Below are 24,226 nucleotides of genomic sequence, written 5' to 3' on the forward strand. Positions count from 1 at the left end.
TGGGGCCAGATGCCTTGAGGTTCCAATTGCATGTAAATTCTCATCTTAGTAGTTCATTTCAGTAACGCATTGGAACAGACCCACATCGATAACTTATTTATCTTGGAAACACTTTATTGAAATGAGATATAGTAGTTTGCAGTCCTATTGTAAGTCAAAACACGTGAGATGGTAGCTAAAAATTAAATACAAAATTAATTTTAAGCTTCCAGTCCAAGGTTTTCTGACTTGTTTTAGTTTGAGAGATCACAATTGCTGATACGGCTCATGAGTCCTCCAAAACCTTTTTGCATTTTTCAAGGACAGCCTTAACTTAGTAATTTCCTGATGTTTGAGGACTTCACTTTGAAACCTTAACATTCTTTCAATGCTGTTTTTTAAATTGCATTTCCTACATATTTTAAAAATAAAAATTAAAAAACACAGACATTTCACCATGTTCAGCTATTTGGTAGTCATCAGTGGAACATTCTGTACTCTATAAGGTGTACAACCAATGAGATTTGAGCCTCTGGCCTTTCCGTGTCATATGTAGGCAAGATTCTTCAGAGCCCTGTCTTTTTCCCTGAGAAAGTGACATAAGGGACATGCAAGACAAGGAGTTAACAGTTGAGGGATATGGAGTATGGTAAAAGAAAAGATAAGTGACAGAATATTTTACAAAAGCTTTTAGAAAGATCTATCACTGTTTAGTTGTCTTCATAATTGTGAATGGTGCCAATATCTCTCAGTGAGAGCTGCCATTTTACTGACTCAGAGGGGTAGCCATGTTAGTCTGGATCTGTAAAAGCAGCAAAGAATCCTGTGGCACCTTATAGACTAACAGACATTTTGCAGCATGAGCTTTCGTGGGTGAATACCCACTTGCATCCGAAGAAGTGGGTATTCACCCACGAAAGCTCATGCTGCAAAACGTCTGTTAGTCTATAAGGTGCCACAGGATTCTTTGCTGATTTTACTGACTGGCCATCATAAGAGAGGCAGGAGGCTTTCAAAGTTGTTATATGTGGTAAGTTCTGTTACTTGTGACTTTTTTTGTTAATTTAACAATACTGTATACAATACCCTTCTAGACAAATAAATGACAAAACTTACCTTGTAACAGCTTTGTAAATCTCCTACCTCATGTTTGTGTGTGGAGAGCTCTACTTCTTGATTTATATTAAGCTGTTAGACCAGGGGTAGGCAACCTATGGCACGTGTGCCGAAGGCGGCATTCAAGCTGATTTTCAGTGGCACTCACACTGCCCGGGGCCTGGCCACCGGTCCGGAGGCTCTGCATTTTAATTTGATTTTAAATTAAGCTTCTTAAACATTTAAAAAACCTTATTTACTTTACATACAACAATAGTTTAGTTACATATTATAGACTTATAGAAAGATTCCTTCTAAAAACGTTAAAATGTATTACTGGCATGCGAGACCTTAAATTAGAGTGAATAAATGAAGACTCGGCACACCACTTCTGAAAGGTTGCCGACCCCTGTGTTAGACTATCAAGATGGCAATTACCTGACTCATTAGTAATTAGTAATTTTTTACTTCATGTGAGATATTTTTAAAATATTAAGGGCTTTTACTTTCTTTTGGTGTACGCTTTAGAGTGTTTGCAGTTTCAGTGGAGTAATTAGCAAGTCATCTTAAATTTGGTAGTTACACTGAATACTGACTGTTTCATTTTTCACAGAACTCTCTAGGGTTCTTTGTGTACTAACAATAAGTAAGACTAAGATTTTGTCACAGATATTTTTAGTAAAAGATCACGGGCAAAAGAGAAAAATTAATGGAAGCCGTGACCTGTCCATGATTTTACTAAAAATATCCTGGACAAAATGGGGATCTGTGGGTCCCATACTGCTTGAAGCAGGGCAGCTGCGCAGGGGCTAGGAGCCTCCTGCAGCAGCTGGGGGCTGTGGGATATCCCTGCCACCTGCAGCTCCCAGGGTCCCCCGCTGCCTGTGGCGACCAGGAGCTGCGGGATACCGTTGAGATGAATGGGGCAGATCGCACCTCTAAAAGCTGTTTCCAGTGCTGCAAAAGCAGGCAGATGTCACTACATCATTAGGTGTGTCTGCATTACAAGGGCTACAGCAGCACAGTTGCAGCAGCATTATAGTGTAGACACTTGGTACAGCAATGGAAGGGATTTTTTCATCACTTAAGTAAACCCACCCCCTTCAGAGGCAGTAGCTAGGTCAACCTAGCAGTGTCTAAAGCATGACAGGTCCTCATCTTTGGCATTTGCTTCCCTCCTGGTTCCAGCAGAACCTGGATTTGTTAACTTTCCAGGCACGATTTAAAGTCTGATTTCTTTTATAATATTTTGGGGAGTTAAAGGATAATGAAGGATAATTTCTATGCCTTAAGTTTTCTTGTGTGTCAGTAAATGGGAAAATTTGCTGTTGAAATGAATCAAAGTAAAGTATTGAAAAATGTTTAAATTTTCAACAGCTCTGACCACTCCTTTTGTAACTAGGACCATGAATTCACATATAATTAAATCACTGAGTGTGGTGATCAATGTGCATTAATAACTATGGTGATAAAATATGTGAAGTAATAATATTATTAAAACAGCAAATGAAGTATATTTTATATAAGATGGGAACACTGCTTAATTCAGGAGAGAACAGGATTCCCCGAACCACTTGTCAGAGCACAAAGACAATCAAATGAGCCTGACAAAGATTTGATCACACACGTCACTACATTATGCAATCTAAAAAGAAAAAATAAACTAAACATAGGCAATACATCTTACAGTAGCCTAATATTTTTAGGAATCCTGCCTTGGGCATGGCCTGTGTGGCTTAAAAAGGAAAATACCTTAATAATATTAATTCCCTTCCTGTAGGCTTATTCTCTTCTTAAATTGCTGTCTGTTCCATAGATTAGATTCAGTGCTTCAGTGGCTCCCTCAATCCTGCTCCTGATTATAAGAGTTATTCTCATCCATTCAGGGAAGAGAAATAGTACTTTGTAATGATGTGACATATTACAGCTAAGCGACAGAGCTTGAATTTTGAATATGGATTGTCAAATGCTCACAGTGAACTGTTTATGATTGGTTCATAGAAGGGGAAAAAAAGCTTGATTAAATTTGAGGACATTATCAGCTCATGAAATGAAACAAAACAAGAGAGGCTAAATTCATTAGATAAATTAAGTAACACTTCACTCTGGTCAAACAATGATTTGTATAATCTACTGATTTGGCATCAATTGTCTGTTTACCTTTCTAAAGGCATTCAGTTAAATGTGTTGATATTGATATTTGAATTTTACTTTGTGCCTCCTTAAGAGATGAGAAACTAAATGGCATCATATTTAAATTGTTCAAACTGACTTCTTATGTGTGTCACTCCTTTCTTTAGAGGGACTAGATGAAATGGAAAATGATCTCCTGAAGTGTGAGTTTTGTGGAAAAATGGGATATGCTAATAAGTTCCTACGGTCAAAGCGATTCTGCTCCATGTCCTGTGCCAAAAGGTATTCTGCATTATTATTATTATTATTATTATTATTAATAATGTATTTATTTATTAATCAGGGTATAACACTAAAATTGTATATGGCCCTGAAAAATAGTTAAACCATCCATGCTAAATAACAAACAGGGTCTTTACCCCAAAGATTTTACAATCTACGGTGATGAGGGGATACAGTGTATATATTAAAAAGCAATTCAGAAAATAGAATGATGTGTTCTGGCATAGCTGAAATGCTGCACAGAATAGGTAGGGCTTTAGCTGTTTATTAGACTGAGTGGGAATAGTCTTTACTTACATACATAAAAGAGAAATAAAAAATATAATTAGCAAGTATAGTTTAGTTGGTGTTTTCCAAAGCTGCTCTGATGCTCCAAATAAACCAAGCTGCACAGCAGTTAGTTATTTACTTAAATAACAAAGTAACAGGTGGTTTCAGGTCCTTCTCTGGTCTGATTATATTTGACTTTGTTTTAAAAAAAAATCAAACTTTCATTTGTGAGCTCTTCAAAATTTAATATTGAAGTCTACAGATACACTGTTACACTTAATTAGCTAGACGTATTACTCTTTTAGTGATCTTTTGCTGTAGAAGTTTTTATCTTGTGTTTTTTGCTGGTTTGAGTGTTTAAAACCAGTTTTAATTTAAAATGAAAAAGTAAGCTAAATTCATTTTACTGCAGGTTTTCATAGAACTGCTTTCATTAATTCCAGAGCATAGAGAGGAAAGCATGATTTATCCACTGACCGTTCTAAAACAAAAAGTATGTGTAATTTTTCTCCAATTTGATCTTCTTTTGAAATGGTTGAAGACTGAATGAGATCATCATGAGTCAAAAAAGTCAGACAGTTTCTGTCTCAAATTAGTTGAGTAAACAGATAGAATCTATTAAACTCAAGGCTAGACATAGGTACTATAGATCCAAGGAGAGATGAGATTTGGTGACTCTGCTTTTCCTAGAACTTAAACTCTTTTTGATTTCTGGTGGATTCAGGATTCCAGGCACGGAGGCATCTAAATAGGGTTGCCAGGTGTCCAGTTTTCAACCAGAACACCCGGTCAAAAAGGGACCCTGACGGCTCCGGTCAGCACCTCCGACCGGGCGGTTAAAAGTCCAGTCAGCGGTGCTAAGACAGGCTAGTAGTCCCTTCCTGTGCTGGCATAGCCAGCAGGTCTGGCTCCGAGGCGGTTCAAGGCTGATTCTACGAAAGGCAGTTGTACTTTCATAATGCCATTTATGAGACTTCTTATGCATCTGCTTTAGGGTTTTGGCTAAATTCTCTTTACAATCTAGTCATTCAGAGGCTACATAGAATTCCATCTTTGGTCTCAACAGAGGTTGGAAAGTTTATTTTGAAATCCAGAAAGCATTTCACTAGGCACTGTTATACTTCCAAGTGGAAATGTTTAAAGGAGTAGTCAAGTCCTAAAAATGTTGATCCTGCTACTTGTCCAATCACAGTTACTTTTGGTTACCCTCTCTTTATGACAAAGATGGTATGATTTCTGTCTAAGGTATATCTGGCAGTCATTTAAGTTTACCATGCACCTGTGGGTTACTATACAAGGGGGTGAAAAGAGACTGAAAAACTGTTCCTTAAGGGGCTGTCACACTTGTCACACTTGTATTTATTAACTTTTAACTGTAGAAGTCTTCAGGATTTCAATTTGATCCGACCAACTCTTTTGGGTACTGATAAATTGAGCTATTTTTAAAAAGGGGGTGGGGGGAGGAACCACAAACATTTAATCAATTTCTTTGCCATTTTTCATCAAAATTTGAACTATTTTGACCAGCTCTTCTGATGAGCGGCTGCTTTCACCATTATCCTTTGAAGCTTGCATTTTTATTGCCATTACTTTGGCTAGAATGGTCAATAAATCCATGCCCTTGTGGCTGATCCTTCTTTATGGTACCTTACAGGAAATTTCATCCCAAACCATTTATTTTGTTTGTAACCTTTAATTTCCTAGACCTTGTGATTTATGTTGAGAGGCCAGATTCAGAATCCATCGGTTAGATGTTACAAGGATGCTGTCTCTCTCTTTTTAAATTTAGATAGAAATATAAACCTTTCTATAAGTCACCTCATTTGTTCGTGGCATTGGTGAGAAAACCTAGTTTCCGTTGAAGTTTAGAAATCATCAAAATGGATCAAGTTATGTATTCAGATTTGTTGTGTTCCAGTGCCAGAATGACTTAGGGCTTGTCTTCACTGCTGTTAATTTGAGTTATAACTCGAGTATTTCCCGTCCATGCGCAAACACAAAACCCCTTAACTCAAGTGTGGTGCTTTTCACTTGAATTGGCTGACTCATCAGGGGTTCATGCTACAGCTCAAGTTAGCACAACAGCTGCTAACATGATCATTCTGGAGCTAGTCTGAGTCCATACTGCACTTCAGTGTCACTAGTCCTCAGTGGCATCCCATAAGTTCCTCCTGTGCCCAGAAAGACTAGACATGTTCTTCCACAATTCTTTGGGAAAGAAGTCACAGAGCAGCTCAGCTTTTTGCAGTGCAAAGAACCGTGGGATATGCCTCTATAAGTCTTAGTGCAACACATGAATGAGTGCAATGCTAATATGGACACAACAACTTGAGATTAATTTTGCAGTACGGCTACTCTCACTCATGTTAAACTAATTCAGTAAAAGCAGCTAGAGTGTCTAACTCAGTTACCTCCACAGGAAAGACACACCTTAGAGTCCATTTTTTCATTAGAGCCCATTTCACTAAAAGAATGGTAGCTGCTGGTCTTTGGCTAAACTAATGTCATTTGTGAAAATTGGCAAGGCTGCCATGTGAAGTTCAGTTCCTGCTTTTACAAAGAATTGCCTCTATTTGGCGACAAGGTTGAATATTCATGTGAGAGGACCAGTGCTTTTATCTCTGTTCATGTAGTACCATGTAGCCCTTGTCCTGAGGATTCACTGTTTGATCTGTGGAGCTGGTTTCATGAGAGGGGTGAAAAAAGTATGTTTCATAATAGTAACAGAAGTTCTCCAATTATATTACCTCTGCCACTCCATACTGGACCCAGACATTTTCCCCTCTAACTTTGGAATTTGTGTTAGGCTCTTCTGAATTGAGAGAAACAGAAGGACAGTTAGCAGGCAGGACCTTTCAAACCCAAAGATGGAGTCAGTTGGAGCCCCAGTGTAGACAGTGATTGTCTGTACTGGGACTTCTCCCACTTGTGTTAATCTTATAAATTTCCCAGTGTAGACAAGATTTACCTGCCAGAACATCTCTGGGTGGGAAATGCACTGAGCACTGATGATTTTTGCTACTGCTGGCAATGGTTCGATGATCTGTGAAGTAAGTTTGTGGCTCCTACAGTGTGGCTCTGCAGAGAAAATATATTGGAGATCTTCAGTTACTGGTAAGTAACCTTGTCCTATCATTTTTGGTCATAAGCTGTCAAGGCATGATATTTTTTTTTGATGCCACCTGTTCAAAATATTATTTTGTTTATTTGTTTTTAATATGGCCAAATTCTGATAAGGGAGTGAAAAGTCGTATAGTTATCCCCAAAATATACACACTGCAAAATCAGTGCTAATGTGTGCCTGTAATCTGGATAATGGCAATTATATGTACAGCCACAGTGGGCATTCTGCCCCTACTAAAAGTTAAGAATAATCTGAATAATGGGTACTGCTGGCTCAGGGAATACTGAAGTATTCGTGTGCAGGCCACGCCCTATTACAGCTCTCCAACTTTTCTAGGGAAACAGGATTGGAACAAACGTGTTCCACCAAGCAGACTACATTTCTGTAGGAAGCATAAAATTTTGTTTATATTGATTTTTTTTAACTTAATTCTACTGAGTTATCAGGACACTACTGAATATATTTTGTTTCCTTAGGCACAACGTTAGTTGCACTAAAAAATTTGGGCTGTTTACATCAGACAAGAACAGTCGTTGGAATCGGAAGTCAGATAGCCAAAGTCTTGGACGATGTGCACGTCGACCAAGTGGCTCTGATGGGGCATCACGAGAGCACTTCCTTAGACAGGTCTGTGGAATACTTGCTTAAAACTAGAGCATCATTTTAGGAATTGCAAAAGAAATATAATACTGTTCTTTATTTATTTGTATTACATTTTCCAGCTTCCAATTACTTATCCATCTGCAGAAGATGATTTGGTTTCTCATGATGATGCTGTGCCAGCTGCCATGACCACTCGTCTGCGAAGACAAAGTGAGAGGGAAAGAGAGCGTGAACTTAGGGAACTAAAAATTAGGAAAATGCCAGAGAATGTTGACTTGCTACCATCTGTACAAGCTGACCCATCAGTGTGGACAGTTGATGAAGTTTGGGCCTTCATACGTTCTTTGCCTGGTATGTAATGTAGAGTACTTTCACTTTTTTACTGTTTTGCAACAATAAAGCTCTTTGCTTTTTTTTAGAATGGTTATGATGGAGAGGTACGGTAACAGCACTCAGATGCTAGTTAATTGGTAGTAGAGGCTGGAATGTGATTTGTTTCCTCTTGCTTGTTCCCTCAGCACAACCGGGTTTCCCCTCCAAGCCCCATGTCGATAGAGCTAGCCCCACCTCTGCTGTGGCATCCCAGCTGATGGAGAGTAAAGGTGTTCCTCCCTTCAGTCTGATTTCTCTCAAGAGGTCAGTAGAGAGATTGAATCAGACACACTTCCTCCCTTTTATGCTTCTCTCTTTCTATTCTCTTCCCTCCTTACTCGTTCTTCATTTAAAAGAGAGAGCAAGAAAGGGGCTCTTCTTTCCTTATATATTATTGAAAGATTAACATTAAAGATCTTTTATAATATAAAAGACTGGCTTAAATTTTTTCCTATATAAAACTAAATCCATAGTTTTGTATGACTTTTCAGAGGACCTGAAATACAGAGAGCCTTTTTTCTATGTAGCCTCTAAGAATGCATGTATTAGAAATCATACAGACAATTGTAATATTCCATTCTAATATCTAGGATGGGTCTCCTGTCTCGTTATTTACATATTTTCTCTTTTAGCTCAGTGTTCATAGTTGTGATTTTACATTTGTTTGGCATTTTCTTCTGTGACTAGCTCCCATATCTGCTTCCCCCTTTGGGAATGTCATTTTCCCCAAGCACATATCTTACCCTTTGCTGGTGATGAGGCCTACCTCACTATCTGAACCAATCTAAGATTCTTCTCTCACCAAAACATGGCACTTACATCTGTGCGCATTGAAACTCAGGTTGGCTCTGTTCTTATTGGCTTACTTACTTCTGGGATTTATAGTGATATCAAACAGTCTTTTGAAACACAAACATTTTAGTAGGATGATTTTCTGTGGGAAAGTATCTTCATCCCTGGGTGATAAAACTTGCCTTTTTGCCACTAGTCTTTTATGAAGTAAATCAAATTTAGTAGAAGAATTTAATCTCCAACAGTAAGTGACGCTTCTATAAAGAGGTGGAAGTTTTAAATCCACAGAAATTACCCTTGATGTACATTCCATCTGGTGACTATAATATATGGATGTATGTTAAGCTGCATTGTCTACCTTGGATCACCCTACAGTATGTTTTTAAAACATGCAGCGCAGCGTAGGCATGAGAAATTCCTGTACAACTGTGTTAAACAAGGACACTGTTCTTAAAATCCTAATGTACAGTTCTCTACTTTGAAACAATTACCTGAGGAAGTTTCTACAGGATACTGAATCTGTTCCTCATATATGTTTGATAAACATGTTGATTTCTGAATTTAAATGAGACTTGTTCAGAAATTTTTTTCTAGCGTTAACATTATGTTTCAGACCAGTGTAAGCTCTTGTTTTCTGCCCCCTTTGGAAATTATTTGTCTTCTAGATATCCAAATGATGGTCTCAACATATCAGAAAGCTTCCTTATTACTATATGGCTACACTTCTTACCTTTTTGGGCACTTCCAGGTTCTCGTCACAGCTTCAGTATGTTTTCAAGCAGTATTCTAGAAGATGTTTTCCTAGATTGCTAACAGAATTGGCAAAGCTGAGTGACCTTTGTACAGGAAAGTATCAGGATAGTAATTGGACTGCATGTGTTATTTTGGATTATGAATCTAATGCACTCCATACAGGCCATCAGTCTTGTTATACAGCATTGATTTGTCAGTTTCTGTCTTTGGTAATCCATTAGATACCTTTTGGTTTACAGCCTTCTAAATAGAATCCATGAACTGAAATCTAAGCACAGAATAGGGTCTCCTCATCTGGCCTCAATACATAGCTTTTCCTGAATTCCCTTGGAGCTTTTTTAAGGACTGTTGGTTTCTGTGACATTTTTACTGCCACTAATTTCTCCTGGAGAAAAGGAAGAACTGTTGGATCTGCTATGCTCCTCCAGAGATGTTCCACTTTCACATATACTGTTCCAAGGTTAGTGGTCTTTATATAACCCCAAGTGCTCATTACCAGCTGGGTGCAATACAAGGTGTATACAGTATATTCACTCTTTTGGCAGCTGTGAATACTAGTATGTATTTGAATAAGGGAATTGAAATAATCCAGACTCCAATCCCTCAATTTTCCAAAACTGACTTTAAAACAGGTTTCTTAGTAAAACTCTTATCTAGGCACCTGGTAAAGCTAATCTCTTTATAAAAAAAAAAAACAGGTAATCTCTTCTAACTGGATTTTTTTTTTAAATAATCATTTGCTCTTGTCCATCTCTGTAAATGCATGTGAATGTCTGTCAACTGCCATGTTCAGATCCCATGCTAGACATAGGATGATATCCTTTCACAGAAATGTTTACTTGTGAGAGTTTTAGCTACATTCAATCAATAAATAAGAACTTTATAGTGATGTCTAAAACATCACATCTGTCTGCAATAGTTGTATCATCAAGGGTGTGAGTTTGGCAGTCATTTGTGTGGGAACCAGTAGCCTATGCTGTTTTAATTTCATTTCTGCTTATTGAGGCATTGTCTTCAATTCATAGCTGAAAGGTTGATTTCTGATGCTTTTAAAAGTTGTTTTTATTCTGTATATGTCTGTACCATCAAGCATCCATGGCAAAAGTATGTTATAACTACATCAATGGTTCTTAGCATACAGATTGTGATCTAGTTGTTAGTCAGATAGGGCCCACAAAAGCATCACTGTGTTACAGCTGAAATGCTTAGTGGTGTAGTAGGAGTTACGTAATAAATTTGTGACCTAAGCCTAAAAAAACCCCTTGTTCTATCACTTGATGCACACAATAGAATATGTAATCCTTTCTCTGATGTGTTATAAGTCCTTATTATGAGATGCTTAATTTTTCTTTTCCCCTTTTTATGCCACTCTATACTTGTTAGTGTCCAGGAACCGCAATCCGGTATCAAGGCCCCATTGTGTAGGTGCTATACAAACAGTTAACATAGAAGACAGTCTGCCATTTTACAGTAGCTATCTTAATTACTGTGATACTGAGTTGTATCTTGAAGTTTCTGAAGACATAGTTTATGCTATGGAATTCCCCAGCAAGGCATTCCTGTTTCCTAACTATTTAACTCAACTATCCTCTAATCTGCATCGCCCTGGGCCATAACTCCTTAATAAATTGTCAGTTGATTTGGTACATAACCAAATCCTTTTTAGTACTCTATACACAGAAGTAGAAAGTGGGTTTACTCTTTATAGAGGGCTTCCTGTTTCAACTCATGTATTTTATTGCTTTCATATGCAATAACACTCTACTCAAGCTGAACTAACACTTCTTCACCACTTTCTATTTACTGTCCTTTGCTCATTTATAAATCAGACTGAAAAGAGGACAATATTCATTATTTTATAGAATTTAAATATGAAGTTACAACTAAATCCAGAATTAGTCAGTTCCTCTCATCCTAGGGACCATGGTGCCCAGTTCTGTTGGGAGCACAAATAGGGACTTTTCCATGTTGAGAATTTCCCCATTAACTGTACAGATTCTTTATAAAAGGGAAAGGCCAAAAACATTAAATGAAATCAAGAAAATAAAACTTATTGAGTAATAATTTAAAATCAGGAATGGGGGGCGTGGAAGGTTAAGGGAGAAAACATCTGAAAGACTAGAAGAAGACGTGTCAGACAAGTGGATTAAAAAAATAAGTATATTAATTTAAAAACAATAAAAATATGAATTATAGGGGAAAGGAGAATCTTCAAGCCACAACTGAAAATGAGTCGTCTTCTAGGTGCTAGAGGACATTTATACATTCTCCATAGGACACAGCTACCATACAGTTTGGCATAGTTGACAGTTTCTGCTTAACAGATGCCTGGGCTGGAATTGGAATAGCAAGTATGTTGCAGGTCAGGTTGAAATATAACAGAATTCCCCACTTAATTGGATTAGGAAAATTGTTCATCAGGACATCTCAGAGAATCATTTTCTTTCCCCCAATGTCAATCTGTGGGAGAGATTGTTGGTTATTTGAAACAGTCTTTCCCACTGAACATCCCAGTTTTCTGTGTTAAGATTGCAGCCACGTATCACCTTTCAAGAATGTTAGTTAAGGAAAGAAAAAAAAACAAAACCAGAAACCTGGGAAATGCATCATTATGGCTCTCCTCAAACGAGGCACCCAACTACCTTAGCTCACCTCCATTGACATGCCAATCTTCTACACCTCTACCCCAATATAACACTGTCCTTGGGAGCTATAATTTTTACTGCATTATAGGTGAAACCGCGTTATATCAAACTTGCTTTGATCCGCCGGAGTGCGCAGCGCCCCCCTCCCCAAGTGCTGCTTTACCGCATTATATCTGAATTCGTGTTATATCGGGTCGCGTTATATCGGGGTAGAGGTGTATCTTTCCTCCTTCGGACATAGAGTATGCGCTTCAATCAATGCCTGTAATATTAATGATTTTTGTTGGGGGAGTTCTAATAAAACTTCATAGCTAAAAATTCTGAAAATTTAAGTCATCAGAGTTGCACACGGGAACTCAAAAACTGGGGATATTTCAGAAATTACAGGTAAGTAATTTTTTTCTGAGCCTCTGAGATTTGAGCTGTTTGCACCTGCAGAATACTAATGTCATCTTTTCTTGCCGGAGAGAACCCAGATGTATTCTGTGTTTTTATTTAATAGGCATTTCTTTAGTCTGCATCTCAGATCCTTTCAAAGGACTCTGAAATCATGGCAATCATTCTTGTAAACAAAATAGGGGAAAATTGCCATTGGTAGCACCAGTCGATGATGTAATGTAGGTAGGACTCAGCTGAACTCAGGAGTTCTTGCAATCATTGTCTAATTCTTATCTACACTACAACTTCCACCAATGAAAAATACAGCTGTTGGGAATTATGAATCAGAAAAATTCCAGTGTATACAAGGCCATTGCATCTGTCAGCATTTATTTCTAACCTACTATTTCTTATTCCACTGCAGGTTGTCAAGATATTGCAGATGAATTTAGAGCACAAGAGATCGATGGACAGGCCCTTCTCTTGTTGAAAGAGGATCACCTTATGAGTGCAATGAACATTAAGCTGGGACCTGCACTGAAAATTTGTGCACGAATCAACTCATTGAAGGAGTCCTAGTGGGAAGCTTTAGACAGTAGCCTCTCTCTAACAGACTGATACACACTATGGCATACCTATTACTGTGATGTTTTGTTAAATATCTTTTTTTTTTTTCACATAAAGACGTTAAAATTTACTCCTCCAGCTGTATCATATAATCCTCCAAAACTTCCAGTAATTAGCAGATTTATAAGCAATGCTGGGGAATCGTTAGAATAAAGCAGAGGGTGAGGTAGGATGAATGGCACATATAAAATGTAATATGTTGTGGTAGATGATACTATTCTCCCCCCCAAAAAACCCCATAGTCTGTATCATACAAGATTAAGGTTTTTTTAACACAATCTGATCATCATTTAAATTATGTTCATATGTTCAGAAAAACAGATTTTCCCACAGAAGCATTTTTTAGACTATGGAATAACAGAAGAGCCCACTGAGAGTATGTCTACACTACTCACCGGATCGGCGGGTAGCGATCGGTTTATTGGGGATCGATATATCGCATCTCATCTAGATGCCATATAGCAATCCCCGAATGCGCTCCTGTCGACTCCGGAACTCCACCAGAGCGAGCGGTGGTAGCGGAGTTGACAGGGGGAGCCGCGGCCGTTGATCCCGCGCCGTGAGAACGGGAGGTAAGTCGAAATAAGATACTTCGACTTCAGCTACGCTATTCACGTAGCTGAAGTTGCGTATCTTACATCGCCCCCGCCCCCTAGTGTAGACCAGGCCAAAGTGTGTGGAAGCACTGTTTATGGTAAAATGCTATGCATTTAGGCATACTCTCTGAGTTTCATTTAGTCTTGAGCATATCGTTTGAAGGGAATTTGTAACAAATCTCTTCTTCTTATAGCCTAAAGTTTATCTGTTTGCCACTGTAGTATTTTCTTCGTTTGGAAGCATTCTGTAAAATGTATGTAGGATGTTCATAATCCTGATATTTGCAATGGTAGAGCTACTGACATGCAAATGGCATGACACTCTTCCCAGAGAGTACTGAAGCACATACATTACTTTTGTTGTTTGTATGCTGGTATGCACTAAGAGGGCATTAAGTTGTTATACTTCTAGTTTGCTTGCTGCTAGTTAACCTAGACCAATGCACACTTGCTGGTTAAAAGAAAAGAATTAGTCAAAGGTGTGCTGATATTTGGCTCCTATTTCACAGATGACCTTGAAGAGCAAATTGGACCTGCAGAAAAATGTCTACTTCCCTTTCCTTCAGTAGACATAACACTTTGTTTCCATCAGCAGACTTTCTGTCGATATCTACCAGAGGTCAGCATTAGAACCACTGCATTTAATTATAACTTCTTGAACTGACTCTCTCAAAAGATTCTGTTCTGATATTTTCTATCAGCCTCTGAAGCTGGAAGTTAGGATTGCCCAAAGTTACCTACTAATGCAACATGTATGGTGAGAGCTTAACACCCTGTGGGGCACCAAAAGATTTTGAAAAATACACAGCCAAAAGCTGGGGTTTTTTTGCTAAGCACTTTTAGATTTATTTTTTTCTGCACATCTCATGGTGTGGGGAAGACAGTCTAATCTGGCTAATCACAGTGTGGTTAAATCAAACTCCTTAACTGAATGGGTACTGTACAGATATTTGGCGATGTTCATTTCAGTGGTAAAATAATGGATACTTTGGGTTCTCCTTAGCTGCGCTTTTTTTTTTTTTTAATCCTTATGTGTGCTGGTTTGATAAGCTAGTAGAAGACTAAAGATATGTTGATAGTTATCTCTTGGATTTGTCAAAACTAGACAGGGTTGATTATGCAAAAATACTATTTGGTTATTTTTTAATCTTTGTCTGATTATTGTGTTCTTTGTTTGGCAATGTAGAAAGTACATGTTACAACATGTAATTGATAATGACTTACGGTATGTTAGAAAGTGTGATCTTATATTGTGAGGCTTATATCCTAGATCTACAGTTGTTTGTAGTGTTAGTTTCATTATTGTTTTAATCTTGAATTGTTGGACAGTTTTCAGAAAAAACACTTCTACAGTTAGCTGTTATATGTGTATAAAGACTAATATATATATGTATAAATGTCAACAAGGATTTTTATATATATATTAGTCTTTATATGTATAAATCCTTGTTGACAAATTATTGACAGACTGCCAGGAGCTCAAAGTAACCCAGATTGCTGTACACGTTCATTCTGGCTCTTTTGCTGAGCTACACTTTTATGCATAATTCCTTATAGAGCAGGGAGAGCCACAAAACACTACGTATGCTTTAAAATATCATGGATTGGAGAATTATGCTGGCATAATTAAAGCAGCACAAACTAAAAAAAGCTAGTGTAGATACAGTTATATTAGTATAAAAATATCGCTTATTCTGGTTTGGCAAGGTGAAATAAGCTATCTTGGAATACAGTAATTAATATTGGTATAACTGCATACCCACCGGGGCTTTTCCTGGCACAATGTATTCAGTAAGACCATTTTTTTTAATTGATGCTGCTTCAAAACTAATTGATCAAAAAGAAAGAGAAGATTATGGTTTTCTCTAATATGTGTGGTTTTGGAGTATTTTTTTTTAATCATTACTATTGAATGTTGATTGGGATATGGGGCTGTACAGAGCTCTAAATTCATATTTTTCAGTCTTTGATGTTATTTATTGTTCCTATAGAAGTAATTGTAATTTTAAAAAAAGTCACTTTTGCACAATGAGCTATAGTTGCAGTTTGGAAATATTTTAAAGAGATTTAAAATAGAATAAAACTTCTACATATTAAGAGGAATTAATATGGGTATAAGTCATGTGACTTCCATTAGCGCCAGTAGACTCTGTGGTTAAATCCCTGCAGATTGCTTTGAAAATGTGGGGGCATTTAAAAAAGTTTAATCCCAGTATCATTTTCAGATTCTTCTATACATTGAAATGTTAGACCCATGTTTGAGGGGTGTTGTTGCATCTTCATACTAACAAAAGCTTTATTGATTTATCATGTGCAAGGCCTTTTAAAAGACAACTCCGTTATTTTGATTGAAAGTAGTAGGATGCACATGAAATAAACCTTTCCACTGTACATCAGAAAACAGTTAAAGTGTTAGAATACCAATGACTTACAAATTAAGAGTAAGAGGGCCTGATCCAACTATCTCTGGAGACAAGGGAAATTGTATTGAGCCTAAGTGTGTAATAATTATGTGGAACCAGAGGAGAGATGTTTGTGTTATAAAGGCTCTATACATTTTTGGACATACTCTTATATTATTTTTTATTCATTATGCAGTAGGGCCCGTCAACACCTTCATTCAAGTTGTGAGTACAGTTATAGTAGGGTTTTTACAAGCATTTTTTGTTTGTTTACTATTGCAATAACTTATGAGTTGGTTGTTTTGTGCTTTATTTTGCTAAAAGGATGTACCTTTTGGCATTTAGGGGCTGGCCTAACACTCTTTGAAGGTTGATTCCTCTTGACTTCAATGGGTGCTGAATCAGGTCTTCAGTGAAGCTAAACAGAGAAGGATTTGAAAGTGCTACTGAACTGTGCACTACCAAATAACCTTAATTTACTAAGTCAAGAAATCTCACTAGTAGTATTTGCAAGTCTTTTCTCTTAATTGTTGAAGATTTCTCTGTGTATATATATTTATAGTGAAATAAGTTATAGTTTGAGCCAGGTTTTGCAGTGTGCTTATCAGGTAAGTTTGAGCCACAAGGTAAGAACGTTTTATCAGTTTTGCCAAAAATGTCTGTAAACATGATTAAAAGGTAATTTTCCCCCCTGTTGTTTGTTTTAAATGTAATTTAGAGAACATGGCCAAGTATATTTTTAAAGAGAGAGGGGAGTTTCACTATTTTTAATGGAAATAGTGACTAAAATTAGATACGTTAATATTTGTCTTGAAAGATTAAGTGAATTAGGCAATGCTGGCATAAGCAAATTCAACTCTATAGAGTTGCACCTGGTTATGGAAGAGAAGAATTTGATTCTCTTTGTTTAATTTGTGTTCTTATTGCATTGCAAATACTAAAATGTTGTGGATTCTAGGAAATAATTATATCTGAGTGAGAGAAATAGTGCTGTCTTCTCGTACCACACATCTTAAGGAGAAGTTTTAAACTATGCCAGATTTCCTCCCCAAGCATCACCATAGAGATTAAAAAATGTGATATTTACATCATGAGTGTAGGCTGTGTGCACCAGTGTCTCTTGTGTAGTGGTTAGAACAAGGGACTGATCATTAGGATCTCTGGGTTCTATTCAAATCCCTTACATTAAAATCACTGTGTAACTTTGGTTAACGTCTCTAGACTTCAGTTTTCACCCTTCTATAAATTGAGTATAATATTTATACATCTCATATGCTCTTATGGGGGAAATTTTATGTTGAAATGCTGAAATTCTGAGAAGAAAGGTAATATAAAGCAGCATATTATTTAAATTTTCCAATAAGCTTGCTGTTCACTTGGAGTTGACATAGATATGGATTCAGCTTTTCTTAAAACACATGCATAAGAATCAGTGATGTGAATATATTTCAAGAGAAATTGCGAGGATGAATGAAAATTTGAGGCTGACTTCCAGTGCAAGCTGCTTACTGCTAAATTATCCAAAATAGCATCTAGATATGAAATAGACATCTAGAAATGGAGCCTTTTGAAGAGATTTTTTTATATGAATGATAATTTGAGCACAAATATTAGCACAATGATAATAAATATTAAATAAGTACAATGTTTAATTCATACTTAATGAACATTTTTAAAGTACTGTATTCTTATATAGCTGTAGTGGGAAAGTACAGCATTGTTCACACATAATAAATCAGCATATTTCAGCCTCCTGATGAGGAAGTAGGAATAGAAGCACAAAAATAATTGACACAAGTATAGAATGGTCTGTTATGTACAACTGCACTGCAGATGAAACCAGTTTGATCCAGGAGAGATGTGGGTTAGCATTCGTAAGAAAAATAAAAGGTTTATTAATAAGTACCTAATATTTCCATTTGGAGCTGAAAAGCAAATAGAATATCTCATTAAAGAACAGATTTACACTGTCTGTCTCATCTGAGTCAATTTGTTGGTTTCTTAATGGAATCTAAGATGAGATGGGTACAGAAGGTTCTTAATAAGGGTAGCACCTTCATCATCATGAATTTATTTGATGTTTATAATAATGATGGCTAGATGACTATACAGCATTTGGATGGCATGTGGCCTGTTAAAGGAGGACTTTAATGCTGACACAAGCATGCTCATAAAGTAATGCACAAAGCACATTATTTGTCAGTGATTTTTCTCTTGTCATTTTGCCAGTATTTGAAATATTTGCAGTTACCACCTTCTCAGCATAGTTTCTCTTCCTATTGGATTCTGCAGTGAATCTGTAATCCTGTTAATCATATCCAGGACTGGCTCTAGGCATCAGCAAAGAAAGCACAAGATTGGGGTGGCACATTTCAAGAGGCGGCATTCTGGCCAACCTTTTTTTCGGGGCAGTTGCACTCTCGGAGCTGCACCACTTAGATGGGGCGAGGGCACCGTAGCCCCCGGCTGCAGCAGGAAGAGGAAGCCCCAGCCACTACCTGGGGAGGAGGGAGCGAGGCCTGTCGGGGAGCCGGGGCTGCGGCACCTCATCTGCACACTGGCTGCTGCTCTGCCTTATGCCCCCCTTATATCGGGGCTTCTCTGCATGGCTGGGCGGGGGAGGAGGGTAAAGCCCCTGCAGGCATTGGGAGAAGATGACATCACTCCCTCCGCTTCCAGCGCCGCCTGCGAGCCCCAGCCCCACCTGAGCTTGGGGTGGCAAATTTTTTGCTTGGGGCAGCAAAAAACCTACAGCCGGCCCTGTTCATATCATGGTGTGCAGTTGTATTGTTATATTAAAGATGCAGCATTGTAGTTTCGCTGTAGTATCAGCTAAGAGAAGAAGATGGGCTATAGAGAGAAGATCCTTTATTTGAACACAGATATCTTGTGGAAGGGTAATGGCATACATAGTTTTATCATAAGTCACTAGGGTTCAACTATGATTTAAAAAAAAATCATTATTTTAGCTGGTATCCTACATGACATGAGTCTATGATCTCAGTCTAGGGTTTAGTGAACAGTGTTTCCACATTTTAATTTCTTTCTTTAAATAAGAAGACAAGGATTAAATGGGCATAAAGAGAAAACTGCCATTTCATATTTAAAGATGGTTCCTCTAACACTGGGTTAAAGCACAGTAGGAGGATGGTATGTGGAAGTTTGTCTTCCTGCTGTTATCTGTTCAGTGGATACATAGGATTTCAACCTTCAGGCTGCCAATCTGATACCTTTTCCCAAAGTGTATGGGTAAAATAAAGAGAACTATTCTCTTTTAAAGTTTTCCAAATCTTGCTTTAAAAGTGTTCTTTGAAATATAATGTTTGTGAATTGAAATTGATTTGTTTTGATGTCACGTTTTCCTGTAAAAATTACCATTAGCTTTAAAATGATTGCAGCAAATATAAAGAATGCTGCCATCTCAGGACAGAAAAAATGTGTGTAATGTATTATTAGATCTAGATTTTAAAAGCCAAATCCGACTTGTCAATATGTTAGCAACCTTATCTAACTTTTTACAATTTCATCTATAGTTCCAGTTCCATTTGAGAAGCTGATGTATCAGAATTCTTATTGGACTAGAGATTAGATTAACCTCATTAAACAGGAGCTGCTAAAATGGATGTGACAGGACATAACCTTATAATCTCCATCTATTGTCATATGAAGTTAAAATGAAGTATTTTCATACATATACCTGTAGATTCGGTAAAGTTTCACTTATTTCATTATCTTTTTAAATGCCTGGTGCATGAATACATTTGCGATATATGCTGATTTTTAAATTCCATTAGGTTTTTGTAAATATTTTATCAGCCCTTTTAGATGTGTATCCAGTTTGTAGAGGCTGAAGAAACAGAGTGTTCAGAAATGTAGTAGGGCAGGGTTTGCCCTATATCTTTTCAAATAGTATCTAGAAATTAAGTGTATTGGTTGGTGTTTTTCAGGGTTGTTCTTGAAGGTATTTTAGTTTTTTTCCTATTTTTAACATCAAATACAATAATGTTTCCATGCTGTGGAAGCCAGCATAAGGGATGAAGCTGTGATTGTGGTGCCAAACATTTCAAACTACATATTGTTAAATATTGCCTTTTTCTATTTGCACTAGTTCTTAAAATGCAACTGTTTGTTGGTAATTTAGCAAATGACACCAGTCATTTCACTTGCTTTTTAACCATACTTCCCCCAATCATTTTGCATATGTTTAAATTTTGCTCCTCCTTTTAATTACATCTTAAAAAAAGGACACTTTGGTTATTGAAACCTCAGAAAGATGTGGCATGCGGTGGATGAGAGAAGCTTTATGCAAGGTAAAGTCATGTATTAAAACTAACAATTGGAATTTGTTTGCAGAAACAAATTTTAGATTAATATATATAAAGAGAATAATATGTGTTTGTTCTTATCATGGAGTGATATCATACTGGATTCTTCTTTACCCAGAAGTTTTAGCATATGTAGCATCAAATTCAGCACCTAGATCAATGTCTATAATTAAAGTGTAATATCAGTGTCTATAATTAAAGTGTAATAATGTAAATGTTAATCCAAAAATTAAGTTAAAGAAATTTTAGAGTTGAAGAGCACAGTGATCTATGTAAAATATTATCTTCACTTTGTGTATCATTTTTAAAGAAAAAGCACTTTCCTATTAGCTAGCATGTGAATGAATTATAGATTCTCATATTTGTTAGTCTGTAACAGAGTGAAGTAAAATTTACCTTTAACAACATGTCTGTGAATGGGTAATCTGATTATACAAATGTTGAATCAAAGCACCTTATACTATGCTGCTTAAATTTGTTTGTAATTGCACCTTTTGTTATCTGCATATTTTTTCTTTTGAACATTCTTGCGTGATAACATTGTTCCCTGTGGGTCTAAGTGGAAAATTAGCCAACCTACAGCATCATTTACTGATATCATTATATTTCAATACTATGTTGTATTGTGAGTTCAGTGCTTCAGAAATAAAAGCTACTTCCATTTGTTTACTTTGATTATTTAATCTGTTTTACTTTTTCACTTTAAAATGAAAAATCAAATGCTACATAAACCTTTAAGGACAGGAGAAGAACAAATAACATCTATTCACTTGAGTTGGGTTAGCAGTTACAAGTTAATATTTTTCCCACTAATGTAGCTCTTTTTAAAATATAATTTTTAGTTAAAACATTTGCTTTCATATTCCTTCTAGCTTTAACCAGGAAGTAACTATCCTTTCTGACTGCTATCAGATTGCAATTTAGTTTTTTTAAATGCATGCACATATCTATTGTTTTTGGTGCATATAAACTAGGCATATTGACACATCTTGGCAAATCATGGAACACTTAAAAAATGTCACTGAGAGCATCGTTTTAAAAAAGGCATAAATAACAAAACACTGGTCTAGTTTCTTTACCCATTCTGTACAACCAAGATCCTTACATCAGCCTGCCTGTCTTCCCCATATCTATAAATCAGTATCATCTAAAGCAGGGGTCGACAACCTTTGGCATGCAGCTTGCCAGGGTAAGCACCCTGGTGGGCCGGGCTGGTTTGTTTACCTGCTGCATCTGTGGTTCGACCGATCGCGGCTCCTACTGGCCACGGTTCGCTGCTCCAGGCCAATGGGGGCGGTGGGAAGCGGTGCAGGCTGAGGGATGTGCTGGCAATTAATTCATCTTTGACTACTAGTGGTAAATATGCCCAAGGGCCTGTGATGGGATGTTAGATGGGGTGGGATCTGAGTTACTATAGAGAATTCTTTCCTGGGTGTCTGGCTGGTGAGTCTTGCCCACATGCTCAGGATTTAGCTGATCGCCATATTTGGGGTCGGGAAGGAATTTTCCTCCAGGGCAGATTGGCAGAAGCCCTGGGGTTTTTTTGCCTTCCTCTGCAGCGTGGGGCACGGGTCACTTGCTGGAAGATTCTCTGCACCTTGAAGTCTTTAAACCATGATTTGAGGACTTCAATGGCTCAGACACAAGTTTGATACAGGAGTGGGTGGGTGAGATTCTGTGGCCTGCATTGTGCAGGAGGTTAGACTAGATGATCATAATGTTCCCTTCTGACCTTAAAGTCGATGATTCTAATACTGTCTCCTTCAGAAACTGCCAGCTTTCCTGAACTCCTTTATCCCTTAGATTTTTTTCACATGGGATCATACCTACCAGTTTTCTGAGCTTTACAAAGTGTTTTTTTAAAGTCCTATGTCCTTATTCTTCTGCTCTCATTCCCTCCTTGCCTTAGAATCATTAAATCTATCATTTTATGATCACTTTCACCCAAATTTTCCTCCACCTTCAGATTTGCAACTAATTCTTCCCTGTTGGTCAGAATCAAGTCTAAAATGGCTATCCTCCTAGTTACTTCCTCCAGTTTCTGAAAAAAAAGTTATCCCCAATACATTCCAAGAACTTACTGGGAATTCTCTGTTTTGATAGAATCATAGAACTGGAAGGGACCTCAAGAGGTAATCTAGTCCAGTCCCCTGCACTCAAAGCAGGACTAAGTATTATCTAGACCATCCCTGATAGCTGTTTGGCTAACGTGCTCTTAAAAATCCACACTGATGGAGATTCCACCACCTCCCCAGGCAATTTATTCTAGTGCTTAACCACTCTGACAGGAAGTTTTTCCTAATGTCCAACCTAAACCGCCTTTGCTGCAATTTAAGCCCATTGCTTCTTGTCCTATCCTCAGAGGTTCAGAAGAAGACATTTTCTTCCTTCTCCTTGTAACAACCTTTTATGTACTTGAAAACTTTTATGTCCCCTCTCAGTCTTCTCTTCTCCAGACTAAACAAACCCAATTTTTTCAATCTTCCCTCATAGGTCATATTTTTTAGACCTTTAATCATTTTGTTGCTCTTCTCTGGACTTTCTCCAATTTGTCCACATTTTTCCTGAAATGTGGCACCCAGAACTGGACACAATACTCCAGTTGAGGCCTAATCAGCATGAGTAGAGTGGAATAATTACTTCTCATGGCTTGCTTACAATACTCCTGCTAATACATCCCAGAATGATGTTTGCTTTTTTTGCAACAGCGTTACACTGTTAACTCATATTAGCTTGTGATCCACTATGACCCCCATATCCCTTTCCACGTACTCCTTCCTAGGCAGTCATTTCCCATTTTGTATGTGTGCAACTGATTGTTCCTTCCTAAGTGGAGTACTTTGCATTTGTCCTTATTGAATTTCATCCTATTTACTTCAGACCATTTCTCCAGTTTGTCCGGATCATTTTGAATTTTAATCCTATCCTCCAAAGCACTTGCAACCCCTCCCAGCTTGGTGTTGTCCGCAAACTTTGTAAGTGTACTCTCTCTATGTCATTATCTAAATCATTTATGAAAATATTGAACAGAACCGGACCCAGAACCAATCCCTGCAGGACCCCACTTGTTATGCCCTTCCAACATGACTGTGAACCACAGATGATTACTCTCTGGGAACGATTTTTCAACCAGTTATGCACCCACCTTATAGTAGCTCCATCTAAGTTGTATTTCCCTAGTTTGTTTATGAGAAGGTCATGGAAGACAGTATCAAAAGCCTTACTGAAGTCAAGATATACCACATTTACTGCTGCCCCCCTATCCACAAGGCTTTTTTCCCTGTCAAAGAAAGCTATCCGGTTGGTTTGATCCAATTTGTTCTTGACAAATCCATGCTGACTGTTATTTTATCACCTTATTATCTTCTAGGTGTTTGAAAATTGATTGCTTAATTATTTGCTCCATTATCTTTCCAGGTACAGAAGTTAAGCTGACTGGTCTGTAATTCCCCGAGTTGTCATTATTTCCCTTTTTTATAGATGGGCACTATATTTGCCCTTTTCCAGTCTTCTGGAATGTCTCCAGTATTACTTTTCTGAATGTTTTCCAGTATCACTTTTCCAACATATCTGTGGTAGTTAAAGTTCCCCAATATTACTAGGTCTTGTGTTTTGGATATTTCTGTTTATTCTAGAAATTCCTCATCCACCTCCTCTTCCAGATTTAGACCCCTATCATGGTGTCACTCCTATTTTCTCCCCCTTTTATCTCAACTCAGAAACTTTAAGGTGGTCTGCCTCTCACCTCCTTCTGGGTCTCAGAACAAGTGTACATATTCTTGATGTATAATGCAACACCTCCTTCAGTTTTATCCTGCCTGACCTTCCTGAACAAGCTATACCCGTTTAC

General features: G+C 37.5%; 1 protein-coding gene across 10 annotated transcripts in view; it reads left to right on the forward strand.

The window, feature by feature from the left end:
• PHC3 (polyhomeotic homolog 3) overlaps positions 1 to 13,131 on the forward strand; it is a 114,967-nt gene extending 101,836 nt beyond the window's left edge. For 9 of the 10 annotated variants that reach the window (XM_039487332.1, XM_039487331.1, XM_039487333.1 and 6 more), the window contains 4 exons: positions 3,375 to 3,489; positions 7,360 to 7,510; positions 7,606 to 7,837; positions 12,851 to 13,131. In XM_039487332.1, coding sequence (XP_039343266.1) covers positions 3,375 to 3,489; positions 7,360 to 7,510; positions 7,606 to 7,837; positions 12,851 to 13,005 — 653 coding nt within the window. In that variant the 3' untranslated portion in view covers positions 13,006 to 13,131. Of the gene's footprint in view, positions 1 to 3,374; positions 3,490 to 7,359; positions 7,511 to 7,605; positions 7,838 to 8,004; positions 8,123 to 12,850 lie in introns of all 10 variants that reach the window. The other variant, XM_039487328.1, reaches the window with a different exon arrangement.
• The last annotated feature ends 11,095 nt before the right edge of the window (positions 13,132 to 24,226 follow it).

This window comes from Mauremys reevesii, linkage group 9, assembly GCF_016161935.1.
Source record: "Mauremys reevesii isolate NIE-2019 linkage group 9, ASM1616193v1, whole genome shotgun sequence".
Taxonomy (NCBI): Eukaryota; Metazoa; Chordata; order Testudines; family Geoemydidae; genus Mauremys; species Mauremys reevesii.